Source organism: Bos mutus, chromosome 2 (genome assembly GCF_027580195.1).
Source record: "Bos mutus isolate GX-2022 chromosome 2, NWIPB_WYAK_1.1, whole genome shotgun sequence".
In the NCBI taxonomy this organism is placed as follows: domain Eukaryota; kingdom Metazoa; phylum Chordata; class Mammalia; order Artiodactyla; family Bovidae; genus Bos; species Bos mutus.
This window is the reverse complement of record NC_091618.1, coordinates 7159499-7179377: the sequence shown is the minus strand read 5'-3', so window position 1 is coordinate 7179377 and position 19879 is coordinate 7159499. Positions and strand designations below refer to the sequence as shown.

The 19879-nt window shown below is 39.4% G+C and overlaps 1 protein-coding gene across 2 annotated transcripts; it reads left to right on the top strand.

Annotated features, from left to right (window-relative positions):
- Nucleotides 1-7077: 7077 nt before the first annotated feature.
- Nucleotides 7078-18922, top strand: SRSF10 (serine and arginine rich splicing factor 10). Of its 2 annotated transcripts, XM_070383060.1 has the most exons (7): nt 7078-7289; nt 8716-8822; nt 12402-12503; nt 14003-14165; nt 14385-14438; nt 14570-14671; nt 17907-18922. In XM_070383060.1, exons 1-7 carry the CDS (start codon nt 7225-7227, stop codon nt 17965-17967), a joined length of 654 nt encoding a protein of 217 aa, XP_070239161.1. In that variant the 5' UTR covers nt 7078-7224; the 3' UTR covers nt 17968-18922. The 2 variants fall into 2 exon arrangements, with proteins under 2 accessions (XP_070239161.1, XP_070239168.1); XM_070383067.1 differs by lacking the exons at nt 7078-7289; nt 8716-8822; nt 17907-18922 and adding an exon at nt 9286-9648 and having other exon boundaries at nt 12407-12503; nt 14570-16887.
- The last annotated feature ends 957 nt before the right edge of the window (nt 18923-19879 follow it).

Here is a 19879-nt window from a genome sequence, read left to right as displayed (position 1 = left end):
GGGATCTTCCCAACCCAAGGATCAAACCCAGGTCTTCTGCATAGTAGGCAGATTTTTTATCATCGGAGCCACCAGGGTATGAGTATCATACAAAAACAAGCTACAAGCCAGACTTGGCCCAAGGGCTGTTGTTTTCAACCCCTGGCATATATTTCCACTTGTCAAGACTGACCTAGCTGCTGCCAGCCTGCCAGAAACAAAGATCAATGCTTAGTCCTGGGTACGATGTCTCACAACTAGCAGATCAACCCCTTTGGCAATAAGAGGAAGGGTTACTGTGATACCACTGACACTGGGAGGAATGCATGTGGAACCCAGGTGACCTAGTCAGGTCTCTCTTGATGTCCCCTGACAACTGTACTGTGAGTGGACAAGTGCAGCAACCCTGACCTGAGGAGGACATGGTGACGAGGGGCTCAGACCACCACCAGGCAAGCCATCAAGATTGGAAGAAGTGACTTGAGTGTGAAGACAGAGGAGGAGGGAGAGGAAAAATGCCAGATGTGGCCCAAGACCAACTGCAGCTATGGGATCCCAAGAGCCTCCCTCTTCCAAGTTTTCCCCTTAGTAAGAGAGTCATGGGACCCATGAAGGAGATGCTTCCCAATAATGTAAGAAAAAGGGAATCTGCGTGGATTGAGGCGTGGACTTTAGCCACCAGGGATGTGAAACCATGCAAGACTCTATGGGGCCTTCCTGGGACAGACCTCTCCCCATATCCTCTGCTGTAGGTAGCCCTCTTTGAAGGACCAGATAATAGTATCTCAAACATATTTCCTGAGTTTTTCAGATGCTAAAAGCCTCCACCAAATGGAAAAAATTAACCATTTGATGATCATGAGCATGTAGCCCCAGAACTTCTGGCACCTAAAGATTGATCACCATCAACCAATGAGAGACATGCACACAAGGTGATCACACACCCTGGGACCCTCATCCCTCATCTGACCTTTAAACAGGATTTATTGAAACCCTTCAGGGAGTTCAGGATCTGGCGCCATGAGCCACCTGTTCTCCTTGCATGGCCTCACAATAAACCTTTCTCTGCTTAAAACTCCAATGTTTCAGTTTATTTGACCTCACTGTGCATCTGACACGTGATCTTGGAACTTGCATTCGGTAACAGAAATGTGCTGTCTGGGTCTCCCTTTTAGAGTGACCCTCCTGCCTCCCCCCACCCAATGTGTAGTTAGCTAACAGCCTCAGTCACAGCACCTTTAGGATCCAGTCCAAGAGCAGAAGACCAATGTCCCAGTTCAATCAATTAAGCAGGTGAAGTTCTCTCTTACCCAAGCTGTTTCAGACCTTCTATTCAGGCCTTCCATTGATTGGATGAAGCCCACCCACATTAGGGAGGGCAACCTCCTTTACTCAGTCTACCTGATCAAATGTTAATCTCGTCCCAAAATAGACACACAGACACACACAACATAATGTTTGACCAAGAATCTGGCCGCAAAATTTGGTCACATTGCCTGTGTTTGTCTACTCATGTGTTGTCCTTCAGATAGTCTCTGACTTAGGCTCACTGACACTCAAAAAACATGTAGATACGTTAAGCTTTTTTAACTTGGCCTATTGTTACTCTGGGATTGGATAGTAGTTGACTGGTATCTTGGACAATATAAAACTAATCTGATTAAAATTAAAACAAGCCAATTATGAACCCTGTAAAACTAACCTGAAACTCAATTTTATAAATATTGTGTACCTCACCAGCTTAAGAACTCCTTGAAAACATGGGAACTATCTTAAATTGTCTTTTATCCCCTTAGCCTTATATATCGTCAGGAAGCCTCATAGTGTCTCAAAGTTTCAGTCTCTTTATCTGTAGAATGGGGATTAAATGATCAAATTAGATAATGCAGATAAAATGATAAACAGTATATGGCATGTAGTTAGTTCTTGTCCAGTGTTCACTTTTATTGTCATCGTCACCATTTCTACATAAATCAATTATGCTACAACTATGTAACAAAATGTATTCTTTTAATGTATCCACTTATTCCTTACAAACAAAACTGAGTGTGGGGGCGTAGGTGATGATTCAAGGAGGATATGCCTTTTGAACTTTGTCCTACTCTTTTTTTTTCTTGGGATGTAGACATGATGCCGGAAGCTCCAGCAGCAATTTTGTGACTATGAGGCAATTTGAGTATAGAAGCCAGCCCTGGGGATAGTGGAAAAGAAAGGAGGAGCCTGGATAGCCTGAAGCTGCCATACCACTCCTGAACCCCCTATTCCTCACTTCTCAACATACAAAAAGCAAATAAGTGAAACTCTAATTTGTTTAGACCATACTGTATATGTGTTTCTTCATCTATAAAATGGAGAGAATAATAGTAACTTAGTGTATAGGTTTGGTGTGAGGATTAAATAGTTAATATACATGACTTAAAATAATTGAAAACTATGAGCAGACCGACCTCTAAAAGTTGTAACAATCTGCTACTTCCTTCTCTTTTGTGAGAAAAATGTCTGGCATTTAAGTGCTCAATAATGTGTAAGCTATCATGAGCAACACTATTAATATTTCAAGTTTTTGTTACAGGTAATTTAATGCAGTTCATAATTAATACTTCAATGATTAAAAACTCTATTAAAACTATCTAATGGTCAGAGAAGATATTCTTCATAAAATGTTGAGTGAGGGAAAAAACACATTATTAAACTGTATATATAGTATGACCCCAACTTAAACCATTTTGGAAAAGCTCAGAAATTTGGAAAAGTTTTAGAATTAGTTCTGAGTGATATGATCACAGGTGATGTTTGTTGTCTTTAAAGTTTCTCTATTTCCAAAATGTTAACAACAAACACAGAACATTTATAACTGGGAAAGATGTTATTCTGAGACAGTAAAAGGAGGCTAAGATATAACAAGTGATTTTTATCTTAAGCAGATTCAAAGTAGCAATCCATGTGCTAGCACAAATCATCTAAGGAATAAGATAAATAAGTTGAATTAGTGGTGAATTCACTCACACAGCAGAGCTGTGGGAGCTGGACTTCAAAAGAAGGGCCCGTACATAGATAAATTGATACTATGTGAGTGTCCTAAAGTTTCTGACCCACAGGTAAGGAATGTCTAAAAGGGAACACCGAGTCCTTAGTGTGGGGAACTTGGCTTGCTGCCTACTCATTAGAGTGGGAGGGAAACACCAGGCATGACTTATTAAACACATTTAAAGAGCATGCTTCTAACTGATTGTTTGTTCATGGAGACAGGCAGTACCGAGCACCATGCAGGGCAATTGTCTGAATTAAACAACTGTAGCAATAAACTTAAGCTTGATATACTGACTCAAGATTCTGGTTTTGTTTATGGAGACAGGCTCATAACATCATTCCAAGGCTTTAATAAAAACACAGAATTGATCCCCGAGTCTCCTTCCAACAAGCAGCACAGCCCTCTTAGGTGTATATCTGTACCCTCACCCACAAATCAGGAGAGAGTTGTTTCAGCACCAAGGAAGTTCATAGGTATGTATTTTACACTTGGATTTTATCTGTGCAATTCTAAGAACAGAACGCAAGGAGCGTGGTTTTCTGATGCAAATCCCAATGAAACATAATTTCTTCAAGAAGTGAAGCAGTGCCAGCAGATGGTTTTCAGAGGTTAACATTTGGCTTTCAAAAAAATCAGCAACTCTGGCATTGTGCTCGCAAAGAAATACGATGCTCTTCACCACACGTTGAAGCACTTTCGGGAGGAAGTGTTGCGCTTCCAAAGTTCTCAGACGTCGCTCGTCCCCCACCTGCCTCCGGCACTCCCACCACCACCTGCCGCAGATTGCTAGTTTGGTTAAGTGCCCAGCTCAAGCCCCAGCTGAAAGGGGCTTACTTTCTCTACTTTTCCCAATACCATCTCTTCTAGACTCTGGGATTCTAATGCACAAAAGGTAAAGGGCACTGGCATGCGAGGCAGAAAGTGATGCTAGTCAGTAAATATTTGCTCCTATTATTATATTAACTGGCTCCTATTATTTCTCAAGGCATTAGGAGTAACAATAGTAATTGCTAACATTCAGGGCAGGCTTCAGTGGCCATGGCACCTGGGCAGTTGCACGGGAGCCCACATTCGGAACCACCTTGCCCTTGGCTTAGAGGGCTGCCATTGTCATGTTAATTTTTGAACATTTTCAATCTTCCCTGAGTCCCACAAATTATGTAGCCATCCCATTAACATTTATAGAGCCCTCACTATGCATCAGACTGTTCTAAACATTTATCCACATGTGTTAATGTCCTCGTTGTTGTTTAGTGGCTAAGTTGTATCCCACTCTCTGCAACCTCGTGGATGGTAACCCACCAGGCTCCTCTGTCCATGGGATTTCCCAGGCAAGAATATTGGAGTGGGTTGCCATGTCCTTCTCCAGGGAATCTTCCCGACCCAGGGATGGAAACTTGGCAAGTGGGTTTTTTTTTTTTTTTTAAATCCCTGAGCCACCAGGAAAGTCCAGTTCCCTCATTATTGAAGGTAATTTACTGGAGTCTGTTTTCTAGACACTAAAAAGTGCTTAGCTTTGGAAGTGGGGAGTGGGAAGACACTTGTTCAGCAACTCTTTTTTTTTTAAAAGGGCTTTTCTTCTTTTAACTCACATTACTATCTCTTTTATATCACAGATCTGCCATTATTTGTTGACTAGCTTGTTTTTTTGGAGAAGGCAATGGCAACCCACTCCAGTACTCTTGCCTGGAAAATCCCATGGACAGAGGAGCCTGGTAGGCTGCAGTCCTTGGAGTCACTGGGAGTCAGACACGACTGAGCAACTTCACTCTCACTTTTCACTTTCCTGCATTGGAGAAGGAAATGGCAACCCACCCCAGTGTTCTTGCCTGGAGAATCCCAGGGACGGGGGAGCCTCGTGGGCTGACGTCTATGGGGTCACACAGAGTTGGACACGACTGAAGTGACGCAGCAGCAGCTTGTTTTTTATGGAAACATAAGCTCCCTGATTTTTACCACTAAATTTACAGTATCTAATACAATGTCTGACATATAATACATAATAATTACATGTTTCAGTAAAGTAAGTGTCCAAAGCTTTTTAGAAAACATAAAAGTAGCAAAACAATGTTTCTGAAACAGAGACCAACAGACTATCACCATTCATGTCAAATCAATTGCTATGGATGCTGATGCTGACTGATGTAAAAATGGTTTTTTTGCCTTTTGTAAAATAAAAGCTCATTTAATTAAATAGTTCTCAAGTCACTGCGATCTGCTTGGCAATGTGCTACATGCCAGAAGCATTCTAATAGATGGCCCCTCATCTCTAAACGTTGAGTGTATCAGGGCAAGGAATGATTCTCAAAGTGTGGTCTGGGAAGTGTCCCCAGAATCCTTTCCAAGGAGTTTCCAAGGTCAAAACTATACTAAACATCATTTGCCTTTTTCCTGTCTGTGGCCCACATGCTCAGTCGCCTCCAACTATTTGCAACCCCAGGGACTGTAGCCTGTCAGATTCCTCTGTCTATGGGACTTTTCCAGGCAAGAACAGGGCAATGGGCTGCCATTTCCTTCTTCAGGGGATCTTCCATACCCAAGGATCGAACCCTCATCTCTTGCATCACCTGCACTGGCAGGCAGATTCTTTACTGCTGGTCCACCTAGGAATACATACGTTGGTAACAAGTAGATGTGAAAGTCGCTCAGTTGTGTCCAACTCTTTGTGAGCCCATGGACTGTAGCCCGCCAGGCTCCTCTCTATGGGTTTCTTCAGGCAAGAATACTGGAGTGGGCTGCCATTCCCTTCTCCAGGGGATCTTCCCAACCCAGGGATGGAACCCAGGTCTCCCGCATTGCAGGCGCATTCTTTACCATTTGAGCCACCAGGGAAGCCCTTTCATGTCCAGTCTCTCACAATTGCAGTTCCCCAGAGGCTACAAGATATGTGATGAAGGATGGTGGGATATGTGCTCGTGTGTTGTGTCAAAACTTTCTCCATTTTAAGTTCTAAGTTCAGTAAATATTAATAGCTATAACCCACATGTCTTCCCTGAGAGTTCAGTTGGTAAAGAATCTGCCTGCAATGCAGGAGACGCCGGTTCCATTTCCTGCGTCGGGAAGATCCGCCAGAGAAGGGATAGGCTACCCACTCCAATATTCTTGGGCTTCCCTTTGTGGCTCAGCTTGTAAAGAATCCACCTGCAATATGGAAGACCTGGGTTCTATCCCTGGGTTGGGAAGATCCCCTGGAGAAGGGAAAGGCTACCCACTCCAGTATTTTGGCCTGGAAAATTCAGGGTCGCAAAGAGTCAGACACGACTGAGCAACTTTCACTTTCACGACCCACATAAACAAACCTCTTTGGAGTCTTCCCATAATGTTAAAGAGTGTGAAGTTCTGAGACCAAAAAGTTGCAGAAACACTGCAATACAGGAACAAAGCACACTCAGGAAGCTGTTAGCAACAGAGATGGTGTAGATGACAATGGCAACTAAGATGTGAGGCTTGCGTCCCATTCTGGTAGGAACAGCCTTTCGTGGGGAGGAAACCGTGTGGATAAGAGGAGGGAAAACGACCAAGAATGGTGGTGGCTAGGGGCCACCTGGGCAAAGGCGCTCAGGGAGTGAGCCGGCCGAAAGCACTGGAGAGGCAGGCCGATCTCTCTGCAAGGACACACACCTCCTTCCCTCTCACACTAATACCAGGGAGGCCGTAAGTTCTTCTCTTGCAGGTCAGCGATCTAATGAAAGCCAGGAGGACATAACGTGGACCAGACAGGAAAAAAAAGGCCTGTCTCTCCGAATTATAACATTTAAAATTCTGTCCAGTTTGTAACGACTGTACAGTACGGCGCACAAGTTAAAACATCTGCTTCCTGACTTACGGGGCGGCTGAAGGAGAGGGGAAAGCGACGCAAGGCAGGAAAAGGCGGGAAAATAAAGCCTTAAAGAAAGAAAGAGCGGGCTGCGGGCAAAGGGGGAGGTAGCTCAAGAAGCCAATGAATGAGACCGAGGCTGCGGCACGTACTCCGGCCGCCCGTGTGCGCAGGCGCACGCCTAGTGATCTCGCGGGAAAGAACCGTTGCAGGTCCCGGCGTGGAGCCCAGGTAGGAGGGGAGGGGGTGGGGGGACGGGAGTGAAGTCTCGCGAGAAGAGGCGGTCGCTGTAGCGGAGCCCTCTGGCTGTGTGTGTGTCTGTGGAGGATCCGGCGCCGAAGCTGCGGACGGTTTGCTGAGCCCGTTAGTGTCCCTGCGGAGACTCAACGCCGGCGTCATGTCCCGGTACCTGCGCCCCCCCAACACGTCTCTCTTCGTGAGGAACGTGGCCGACGATACCAGGTATGTACAGGGGAGGCCGCAGGCGGTCGGGGAAGACCGGTGCGGCGACGCATGGGGCCTGGGTCGGGGGGAGGGGAAGGGGTGAAGATGGCGCGTACAGCGCGGGCTTTCGGGCCCGAACTAGGCCGCGCCGCCGGCTCAACCGCCGCGTGGGAGCGAGGGCGGCGGCCGCTGATCCTCCCAGGCGGACGCGGGAGCGCGGCCCGCGTGGCGCGGGTTTCGGCCCCCTCCCCCTCCGCAGATCGGGGGGAGCCTTCCTCCCCGCTTCCTCTCTTCGGTTCCAGTCTCGGGTCTCCGCCGATCATCAGCTCCCCATTGATTTGAAGTTAACGTTCTTTGGGGTGCACGCCCCCTCGGCCCACAGGTTTTTTTTTTTTTTTTTAGTTAAAATTTCTTTGCAGTAGAATAACGGGATCGGGGCGAGGGGGAGTGTGGCGTAGCATTTGCTACCCTTTTTGCTGTGTTATATTTGTCCCTTTTTTATTTTTTTCTTTTGGTGTTGGAGATGTTTGGAGAAAAGGGATGTTGAGATTAGAGATAAAAAAAAAATTCTCCCAGCGAGACGGTACGAAATAGTCCTTCCCCTTTTCCGGGAAATGCCCATCACCCTTTGAAAACAGGTTTAGGAAGCTTCTACCATTAGGGCGTTGATAGCTAAATTGGATTAATCTGGACCGCCCCTTTGTTCTCGCCAATTCCCTTAATTGCATGGAGTTGCGGTCAGAATTTTTTGGAAGAAATGTTACCAGATTTACGGTTTCACAAGTAACCACTCTACACACACACCATTTTGGTAGCCTTGTGTGATTTTTCTGTCTTAACTTTTAAGTAGGGAAAGTAAGCAATAGTAATTTACTCTAGCTTCTAGGAAATTTTCCCCTTTATGTCATATTGACATTTATTGAGAAATTTTATATATTTGTCTTTTAATTTTCAGACCGTATTTACCTGTTATTAAGTGTGTAACCCTTTCGCTAAAATTTGGGGCTAAAAAAAGTGCTTGATATTTTTCAGAATACTGGAGTTGCTTTAAAACTTTTTTTTTTAATTAACAATACTTATATACAATTTAATGTTAACTATACTTTTTATGAAAAGTTATGAAGGCTGTGGATAAAAGCAGTGAAGATTAAGTTGTAATCAGGTTTCCTTAAATGTCTTGTTTTCTTATTGATGTAAAACACTAGTAGGTTTTATTACCAGCTCGTTTATTATGTTCCAAAATCATGGATTCTGGCTGTCCTTTCTCAAAAAGATACATGTTGTGTATTTTTACAGTTGGCTCTCCCTGTTTGTTTCAGGTCACCCAGGAACATAGCACATCCCTTTCATTATTTAAAATAGTACAGAAAGAAACCTATTTCTTACAAAGAAACTATTAAAAGAGTGAACATAAAAATTTGGCGTCTTTTTATGATGTTTTTAGGTCTGAAGATTTACGTCGGGAATTTGGTCGTTATGGTCCTATAGTTGATGTGTATGTTCCACTTGATTTCTACACTCGCCGTCCAAGAGGATTTGCATATGTTCAATATCCTTTCTTCAGATGGCTGATTAGTGAGGGGTGTTGAAGTTTGAAATTCAAGTTTTTGTAAGAGGTAACATCTAAAAAGTAGTTTTTTTGGTGGTTTTTTTTTTTTTTTTTTTTTTTTTTTGGGCCTCTAATGTTTTGTCTTCAATTTTTTTCTAAATTAATTCTGACTCACATTGTTCTTACTATTTCTTAAAGTTAATCCAAAAAGAGTAAAATATTTAAATTCCCATTCATGCTGCTGAAACTCAAATCAATTATAATGTGATTTAAATTTGAATACACTCTACCACCTCTAATGTAACTCAAATTAAAGGTTAATATGTTCTTGTGCTTAGCAATTAAAGTTTGGTATTCTTGTTTGTTAATTTGAATCACTTGATCAAAAACAAATTGTATAATAACAATGAGGTAAGCTTCTTTAATATTGTCCCCTAATTTGCTGTCCTCTGTTGTTACCTCAGAGAATGTAAAGCTGTACAGTTAATGGCGACCCCAAAGAGAAAGCATGAAAGAACCTTTAGAGTAGAGTTCAACACTTAAGGCAAGTAGACAAGCCAAAGACCTCTTAAGGATCAGGCTTGAAGAGAAGGGAGAGTTTGGGAAAAGAAAATATAAAGAAAAGCTGGAAGAAGGACAAGCCTAATGGGAGACAAAGCCTCGCTTTATCTACAAAAGGGGGAAAAGGTTGTTTTTCAAAGTTAAAGATAAAGCCATCTGTCATATTTGGCCAAGCATCTCATGACAAGTCCTTCTGACAAGCACTTAAAGAGTTAAAGGTCAAGATGAAGTTGAATGATGGCCAAGATTAAAGGAGTCATACCTGATGTATCCTACAGAATAACTATTTTCCTTGTTTTTTGTGTTTTTTTTTCTGTTTTTTTCTTTTTTTTTTTTTTCCCTAATGTTTTGTAAGCAGTTAATTTTCAAATTTTTCCGGTTTGGTCTAGGGACAAAACCTGTAACTTGATTTTGTGGGCTTTTGATGTTGTGATGTGGTCTTGTATAAATGCACTCTCTCTCAGCTTGTCAAGTTAAAGTGTACCAGGATGTAATGTTGTTAAGCTTAAATTCAGCATATTTCTGTTTTGGACCAGGTGGTAAGGTGCCATAGGGTGGCAGGCAGAGCTCTTGGAGTAGCATGAGGTTCTGGAGTCAAACGGACTCCACAGAGGCATGCTGAAAGGAGACACAGGTGCATGGACTGGGGATTACTTAGAAACTGCTCTGGTGGTCTTAGAAGGTCATGTCCACTAGGGATACTATCTATTTATAGATTTTTAAAGGGAATGCTAGTGGCACACACGTTCTTCTAATATCTAAAGCTTAGTTCTGTGAGACCTAGTGGCCCTGAATGCTTTTTAGCACATATGATCAGTTGTCCCAGAATGGCTGCAGAAAGCCTTATCCTTGCTATAAGCACTAATCAGGATCTATGGGAAATTGTTCCCTGGCCCAGAGTCTCTAGTGACATTATTTCCTTCTGTGAGATCATCTTGTGACAGCAAAAGTTTGGGCTGTGTACTTAAATTCTTACTGCTTACATTCAGCGATTCTCTGGAAACTTAGAGTTCTAGAGTGGCTTAGGGGAAATGCCCAAAGCTGCGACTCCTACAGGGCCTCTGCTCAAGGACAGTTGTGAGAATTGGTTGCAAAGCTCTGTTACAGACAGGATAAGAGCTATATCTGGCTTGTTTTTTTTGTTTGTTTGTTTTAAGTAGCAGTGCATTCTGGCTTAGAGTGTTGACCTGATTTTATCTGGTTTGGGGGTGGCCTGGGAACCAGGATCAGCAGTTTGACTCAGGAGTATGTGATACTTGAGCCAGAGGAGTAGTTATTCAAAGGAACCTCAAGGCAAATTATAGCTTTTTATATATATATAAAATCTTTCTATGGTCTTAAAATAGTTAAAAATGGGTATCATGATTTTGCAAAGACCTTGGACCTTGAGTATAAATTTCTCCATAACTGGCATCAGAATATTTGCCTTTGCTGTCGTTTTCTTTTTTATCTGACCCCATTCCCAACTAACCATCTCTTAACCGGTAAGGTAGAGCCTTACCGTGGTTCATCCAACCCAGGGTTCTGTTTTTGAGGGTAGCCTCAGATGGTGATTGGCTCTCATTAATAATTTTTATGCTTCATGGTCTAAATCCTTTATTTTGTCTCAAAGTAGTATACCATTAAATGGACTTGTTCTTTTCAATTACTTTAGAGCCCAACTGCATTAACTTGGAGGAGTATTTGGTTATAGTATTCCAGGCTGTAAACTTCCTTGAACCTTTGTCTTTTCATGATGAAAGCCTCATGATTTAAGACTTGAGAAAATCTCTCCTTCACTACACATAATAGCCTCAGGAAAAGAGAACTGGGACCCTGCTGTGGTCCTTAAGTCCTTTCAGAATAAAAAATAGCAAATAAAGTGAGACAGACCTTTTAGTCTCTGGAGTAAGAGAATATTAATATCAGTCTTGAAGGGACTATATCACTTTGGGATGTTTTTAATCAGCACTTAAGATCTGCGCTGCTCTCAAATTTAAGAAATAGAAATGGACAAGTTAGAACAGTGAATTTTAGTACAGAATGAAAATCCACACACAGACCTAGCCTAGGTCCACTTGAGAAGCTTTCCTTTAAACACTGCTCTCAATATGTGCTTGGCTTCTATTAGAATGGTGGTTTTAGGAAAGGAACTACATTTGGCCAGAAGAATTTTGTAAAGCTTACATTGACTGGGGAGAACAAGCAACTTGGCCTCTCAGATCAAAAGCTGGGTACCAGCAATTCCTGCTTTGGGCTTGTAAGTATTATCTTGAAATTCTCAAATTGAAAACCAGTCCCAAACCCATTTCCTCATGGGAAGCTTTATGTTTAGTGTCATGGTAAGGGCTTTCTAGTCCAGGAATCTTTAGAAATGGTCTATAATTTCTTGACAGCATACTTATATAGTCTGCATGGATGTAATGTGCTTCTGGTATAGTGATGTCTTTAGTATTGCTTGATTCTGTCTTGATAACTGCAAGTGGCTAGTATATCAGTCTTCTCAGTGTGGTATATGGTAAGACAGCTACGTGAAATAATCGGTTAGATATGTCTGAAAAAATAGCAAGATTAATTTGAGGTTAATGCTTTCATTTCTTGTATATTCCGCTTGCTTCCACAAGAACTATTGGCATTTTTTTTTTTTTTCATTTGAAACAAAAATACGAAAAACAGTTTTGGTTTTAAGAAATTTTTGTTTTGGCATACAACATAAAATTGGCATTTGTTTTTCTATTTTGTATTTTTCTGTAAAATTCTTAAAACAGGAAAATCCTGATGGGATTACTTGGTAGTTCAGCTATAATAGACTTTATATCAATTATAACTTTATAATATGTATTCATTCACATGCGTTTTCAAACTTAGCACAAGTGCTTTAATACGATGAAGTGTTTATAGCTGAATCAACCAACTAGTTAGTGGGGTCTTGATTTTCTAGAATAATGTTGAGAGATTGCAAATTGTTCCAGACTTACCAACTGAACTCATTCATTATCAAAGTTTGCAAAACTTCCCAAGCCCCTTAACATTTAGCACATTTGAGGATGTTCGTGATGCTGAAGATGCTTTACATAATTTGGACAGAAAGTGGATTTGTGGACGCCAAATTGAAATACAGTTTGCACAGGGGGATCGAAAGAGTAAGTATCAGGACTCTTATGTCTAATACATGTAAAACACATCATACTTAGACACTGTTTTGAGAATGCTTCTTGGAAATACTTGTGCAATATGTCTTATCTGTTCAAACCGAAAACGATAGTTTGGGGGAATTTTTGAATACTTTGCAGAATTTCAAGGTAGAGATAAGGATTTAGAATGCATTGATCAGAATCCCTGAAGTATGTTTGGACTCTTAAGAAAGTGGATCATTATTATCAGTTAGGGCATGTTTAATATATTGATTGTGTAATCGAAAGGAATAAAATTTGTAAAGTTCTGGTTCTTTTGAGCCATTTCCCTTCATCATGGTATACTGATTAATTATGTAGGTGGCTGTAGAAGTTGACAGACTGGGAAAGAGTATCTAGATTAGACCTAGAATAGATGCTGTTATTAGTACTTGATTTTTGTTAATGCAGGCATTACACCAGGTGTTGGCCGCATGCCAGTAAGGCAGAAGTACAGGCTTTGCAGTCAGATGGACCTGGGTTTAAATTCTGTCTTAACCTTTACGTTACCTTAAGCAAGATAGTAAAAGATAGAGATTAAAATAGTTACTGAAGAGAGGATCACTTAGGTAGATACAAGCTATTGGTAATTCTCTAGTTCTTGGGTCGGATGATAGGTTCCTGGGTAGTCACTGTATTATTTATACCTTCATACACACATACGTAAAGTACACGTAAATCTGCTTCATAGGATCAAATGAGGCTAATGAACGGATTGAGGCCTGTCCAAGGATATGGGTATGTCTAAGGCGTTCAGCTTCCCTCATAGCTCAGTTGGTAAAGAATCTGCCTGCAGTGCAGGAGACCCGGGTTCGATTCCTGGGTCAGGAAGATCCCCTGGAGAAGGAAATGGCAACCTACTCCAGTATTCTTGCCTGGAGAATCCCATGGACAGAGGAGCCTGGCGGGCCACAGTCCATGGAGTCGCAAGAGTCGGACACAACTTAGTGACTAAACCACCACCAAGGCATTCAGCAAGTGTTAGTTTTCTTTGTCATGGTTTCTCAGAACTATGTAACTAAATGTATGTTGTTGCATTTTGACACTGCATATTGTTCATAGGCCACCATTAAGTATTTTGTCATTGTTAATTGTGTTCCAGATGAATGGAAACTATGGTGAGATTGTTCCAAATTAGCATGTGGTTCAAAAGTCATTTGTGTTTTAATTTGGAATTTTAAAAATATTTTCCTGATGTTGAAGTAGTTGGCTTATTTTGGACAACAAACTAGATGTGAGAGGTCTTTGGGGGAAAAAAAATTGAGATATTTGAGAGTATCATTTTTAACATAAAACCATCTCCTAATAGCCTTGCTTGAAAATAAATACCTTTTCCAGGATATTCACAGTTAGCCTTGACAAAGATTTGGGGGCAAAAGGGAAAGTGATACAGGAAATTATCCTATAATTTGAAGGCTTAAATACTACATTTTTAATGTTTGTAAATATTTCCCTTCTCTGTTTCATAGCTCCAAATCAGATGAAAGCCAAGGAAGGGAGGAATGTGTATAGTTCTTCGCGCTATGATGATTATGACAGATACAGACGTTCTAGAAGCCGAAGTTATGACAGAAGAAGATCCAGGAGTCGGTCCTTCGATTACAACTATAGAAGATCTTATAGTCCTAGAAAGTAAGTGATGTGTACCACAGTGATCTGTTAGAAAACCTTTGTTAGTCTTTTGTTTTTTTTATCTTTTTGTATACTTTTTAATTATGTATATTGTATGCTGCATTGAGACTTAAAATATTTTTACTACTTTATTTTTAAAAGTTTTATGGTTCACTTTTTGAATTAGAAACTTATAAATAGACATGTGTCACTGTTTGCTTTTTCTGATGTACTTTTTAGCAGTAGACCGACTGGAAGACCACGGCGTAGCAGAAGCCATTCCGACAATGATAGGTAAATAACTTTGCTTTGAAAAAGACTTTATACATTTTTCAATTTCAGAGTGAACTTTTGCTCTAAAAACAAATTTGATTAATATAGAATCTAATTTTTACTCTAATTGTATTTCTCCTCTGTTTTGAAAGATTCAAACACCGAAATCGATCTTTTTCAAGATCTAAATCCAATTCAAGATCACGGTCCAAGTCCCAGCCCAAGAAAGAAATGAAGGCTAAATCACGTTCTAGGTCTGCATCTCACACCAAAACTAGAGGCACCTCTAAAACAGATTCCAAAACACATTATAAGTCTGGCTCAAGATATGAAAAGGAATCAAGGAAAAAAGAACCACCTAGATCCAAATCTCAGTCAAGATCACAGTCTAGGTCTAGGTCAAAATCTAGGTCAAGGTCTTGGACTAGTCCTAAGTCCAGTGGCCACTGATAGTATAAACCATGATATTTTTAGGCATGTATCATTCATTTACTCATAGTTTGGTTTACTTAAATTATCAGGAATACAATGTTGCAATGATGCTTAAAAAACACTTGTCAGTTTTCCCTGTACCAGGCAATGGTTATAATTAAAATGATATGCTGTTGAGAAGCCACTCTTAAGAGTCCAGTTTGTTTAATGTTATGGGCAGCTACCAATTTGTGGTGTCTCTGTATATTTTTGTAAAGATTCTCATTTTTTATGCTTGAAGTATTGGTGAAAAGATGTTGGTTGACCATAATTTGCAACATTGTCTTATTAAAAATAAACTTTCATATCCATATTTGGTAGAACTGTTAACCTAGAAATGTAGCTTGCTAATAAGATAGAATGAAAAAAAGTGAAGTTGTAGCCACAGTAAACACTGACGACCAGACACATTTAGGTTCAGGGTGGACCTTTTTGTCTTGTCCAGATGTCTAGGCCCGTGATGATAGTTTATGGCACAGTGTGGAGTAGTTCTTCTGTTAACCCCCACTGTCTTGGAACATGACAAGTGGGTTAAGTAGCATTTTCAGGCAGATTGTTTGAAACAAGGAGCCTTCACTTTCCTGGTTTCTATGAAGATTTGGAACCATACAAACGTCGGAAAAACTCACCTTAAAATTTGGGCAGGTTGATGGTGGCAGAAATAATTTTAAGGGGAAAAGAAAGCTCTTATGTAGTTACTTTAAGGAGCGTTGTTGACCATAATATTGCATAGTTTTCTTACTGCTGTTAAAAGCAAGTAAAGTGTTTCAAAGGAGGATTTGTTTGTGAGTGTGCATAGTGTAAGAGGACTGAATTTTGATGCTTAAAGCACTTGGTGTGTGCATTTGTATCAAAATGTGCCCATCTCTTTATGAAGGAAGCTTGTTCTTCACACCTCAGTTTAACGTGAGGCAAGTTAAAAAACAACACTCCCATTCTAAGTGATTCTCTGGTGCCATGAGATTTAAAATAACTTTGGAAAAAATTAATTTCAAGAAAGTCACATCTCTTTGAGTTTATGATTGATTATCAGTATAGTACCTGATAAAAACAAGAGAATAATACCCTACTCTTTATAAAAATTTCTAACATCTCTCTGTGATATCATGTGGGGGCAATAAAAAGTGACTTGATATGTCCAGTCTCATTTCAGAGTAAAAGCTAGCATCTTTAAAATTTTAGATTGCTTGCTTACAGGCATAAGTAAGAAATGTTGTGGGGAAACTATCCCTTTTAGAGGATTACTTTTTTCAGTTTCGGTTTTAGAGATCTAGGCCTTGCCTGTAAAGAACAAAAGGTGGTTTTTAAATACTGTTTGTGGAATGTGTTTCAAGGATTGATTCTAGAACCTTTGTATATTTGATAGTATTTCTAACTCATTTCTTTACTGTTTGCAGTTAATGTTCATGTTCTGCTATGCAATCATTTATATGCACGTTTCTTTAATTTTTTTAGATTTTCCTGGATGTATAGTTTAAACAAAAAGTCTATTTAAAACTGTAGCAGTAGTTCGCAGTTCTAGCAAAGAGGAAAGTTGTGGGGTTAAACTTTGTATTTTCTTTCTTATAGAAGCTTCTAAAAAGGTATTTTTATATGTTCTTTTTAACAAATATTGTGTACAACCTTTAAAACATCAATGTTTGGATCAAAACAAGACCCAGCTTATTTTCTGCTTGCTGTAAATTAAGCAAACATGCTATAATAAAAACAAAATGAAGGAAATAATGATTAACTGGAATTATTATAGTTTTGAATGAGATTCTAAAATAACAGTGGAAACAGCTCTTTGTAGATTTAGGAGCATTTTAAATCAGCGTTGCACTAGGCACAGCTCTTACTTTGGAAATGATAGAACTTGCCAGAAAGGTACGTCTTTTACATAGTGCTTAACATTTCCTGTGTAAGTTCAAAGTTGTTTCATGATTGCATATTAAACCCCTCGGGTTAAATAACTTAGGTTACTTGTTTTAAGATATGCATTAAAATGAAATTTGAGTCAGATTTTTAAGTTTATATTTTCTTTATTAGATGGACCAATAATCTTACTCTTCCCCATCCTGAACAAGATGGATTGGGCCTTATGTTTATGGCATGATTTAATATATTTTTGCGTTCAGTGTTGGTGAGCACTTAATGTTAAGTGATAATCACTGTGGGGAACTGGTTTAGGTGTTTTGTGGTCTGAGTTCTAGCTTTATAATGAAAACAAGTATAGCTGATATTTATTATGATGTGCCAGACACTGTTCTAAAGTTTTATGTATTAATTCATTTACTTATCATGAACCCTGTAAGAAAGATACTTTTATTTTCTCCATGTCACAGATGATAAACTGAGGCACAAAGGAAAAGCTATAAAAGGCAGATCCAGGATTTGAGCTCAGGCCTGATCCTTAGATGATTTTTTTTTTTTTTTAGTGGACTATAAATAGAGTAGATTGAGGAAATAACCCATGGAAATTGTTCTCAGTCCATACAGAATTAGAAGGCCTGATGTGTCACTTATTTTTAGACTTTCTTGAGAACTTTATGTTATTTCTAAAGTGACATGTTTAACATGGCTTCAAAGGGACTATTTTATAGTTGAACCCATGATAGGGATCCTCCTGATACTGGAGGATCCTTATAGAGGGCTTTAATGTTGGGTTACATAGGTGCATAATTACTGAGTATGTACTGTGTCTGGCACAACCCAGCATTGGAGTAGAACATATCAAGACTCAAGTGAGAGCTGACAGTTCACCTCTCTTTTTACTTAAGATCTCTCTGCTTTTTTTTTTTTTTTGAAGCCAAGTAAACAAGAAGAATAATGACAGATAATGCTTAAGAAAGGAAAGGTGCTACATAGAGTGTGAGCTCTTAAGTTACAACCCAGGAAAAAGGCCTGGGAACTATTATACTATTCTCTTGAGAATTTGGCCCTGTAAGCTGCTACATCCAGTTCAACTAACAAAATCCTGTATACCACAGAGAAGAATAAAGAAAAACCAAACTGACAAACATCCTTCTTTTATTTAAGACCAAACTGCAGCTGGAATACCCAGTACAGTTCTGCTTACTACACTTCAAGAAAGATCTGAGAAAGCGGAAAAAGAACCAAAGAAGGGCAGTTCAAGCGACCAAAGGGTGGGTGGAAGGTGCTGCAGTATGAATACTGTACGAATATTTTGACTCTGGTCTGAAAAGATAAAAGAATGTTATGGAAACTACATGGAATATTTGAAGTCCCTTCAAGTTTGAAAGTAAGCATTTTAGGACAAATAAAAGGAAATTCAACTTTGTACTTGTGGAAACTAATCCCTAAATCTGAATAGGTTTATACTGATTCGTGGGTAACAGGTCCATGTTAAATTATTGGAAACCAGGATGTCTGAATATCAAGGAAGACAGCCATAGTCTCTTACAGTGCCTCTATTGGTCTGTCTCAAAGTGAATTGGGTGAGAAAAGGTATGGTCCAATATAAACTTGGTTATCTCTTAAAAAAGTCAGTTCTATTTTTGCTATTGGGAAATCTTGCCTTTGTTTATTATTCCAGTGCCAGTGTTTTCTGCTAATGCTTTGCTTTGTTGGCATCTGAGTTTCCTTGTATGCCATATGTGGTTTACATCTTCCTTAAACACGCTCCCTCGTAAATTCCAATTATGATACTTGACATCCAGCTAAGAGGGTCCATCTCTTCTCACCTCCTTCCTAGTCAGTATATACAGCAAACATTTACTGAGCCCTTAGTATGCCCCAAAATTGTACTGGGTAATTGGGGAGAAAAACAGGTAAAACTCACTTATTCAATAAATGTCTACTGAGCACAATCTAGTGAATCATAACAGTGTGGCCTCATTGTCTTGTTTGAGGTGTATTATAACAATATTTTACACCATTTATATCCTATGTAATTATAAAATCCAATATACTATCAAGAAGCAATTTTGTGGTTATTTGCCATTTAAAAGTATCCAGTATTTGTTTGCATCCCATTAATACAGATAATGAAAAAATGATTTGTTTTAATCTGTAATAAACTGATTTATTGTGCAGTGACTGTAATATACTAGAGTTATATTTAATTGTTAACTCTGCCTCCTCAAACACATTAGGCAACAATCCCCAAAATAAGTATTTAACTTTGCATCAGATGTAAAGGAGACTCTGGGTGCTATAATTAAAGATTATTTTGAGGCAGACAGAGAGCTGTTAATTCCCAACTGATTTAGTATGTTCTGTAATTGAGAAAATGTTCACCAAATTATACTTTTTAGTGATTTACATGTACATTTTATAGGGGACATGTTCTGTGTATAGTGAATAAATAACTTTTGTAGTATCACAAAATGTTTTGGATTCCTTAGTTCCTCATTAGGATGTGCAGTTTACCTATACATTGATTTCATCACTTGCATATTATATTTTTGTCTTATTTCTGCGGCATTTAAAACTTTTTATCTAAAGTTATTCACCTAAAAATACAGAAGTGTTTAAGCCTTTATAAAGATTTTGAAAATATAGCAGAATACATCTAAGGGAGATGTGAAATGGAGGTATTTTTACCCCTGCTTCATTTTTTAATATTTCAAACTTGCACAAGACCACACAGCAAGTAAGTGGCAGATACTAGTTAAGTGTCCATGGTTTTTCATTTGGTTCATCTTTTTAAATCAAATAGGTAAATTTAATAACTTAATACAATGGAATCTAGAATTCACTTGCAAGATTTAATAGATTTATGAACATAATTGAATTACAAAGTTTTTTGGAACTTTCTTGGATGAAAAAGAGGTTAAATGTAATCCAGGATCAGCTGTTGACAGCAGCTGTCACTCACTTTCCAATCTAGCTTTCCAGATTTCAATCACATTGTATTGCATTTTGAACATTCTTGTTTACAAGATCCTGAGATATTTTGAAGTGGGGAGGCTGTGAACTTGAAGAGCACAGTGGTAGCTCAGGAGTCACAGTGTTCAACTAAGGTCTGTCAGCTTTTCACACCTGGAGTC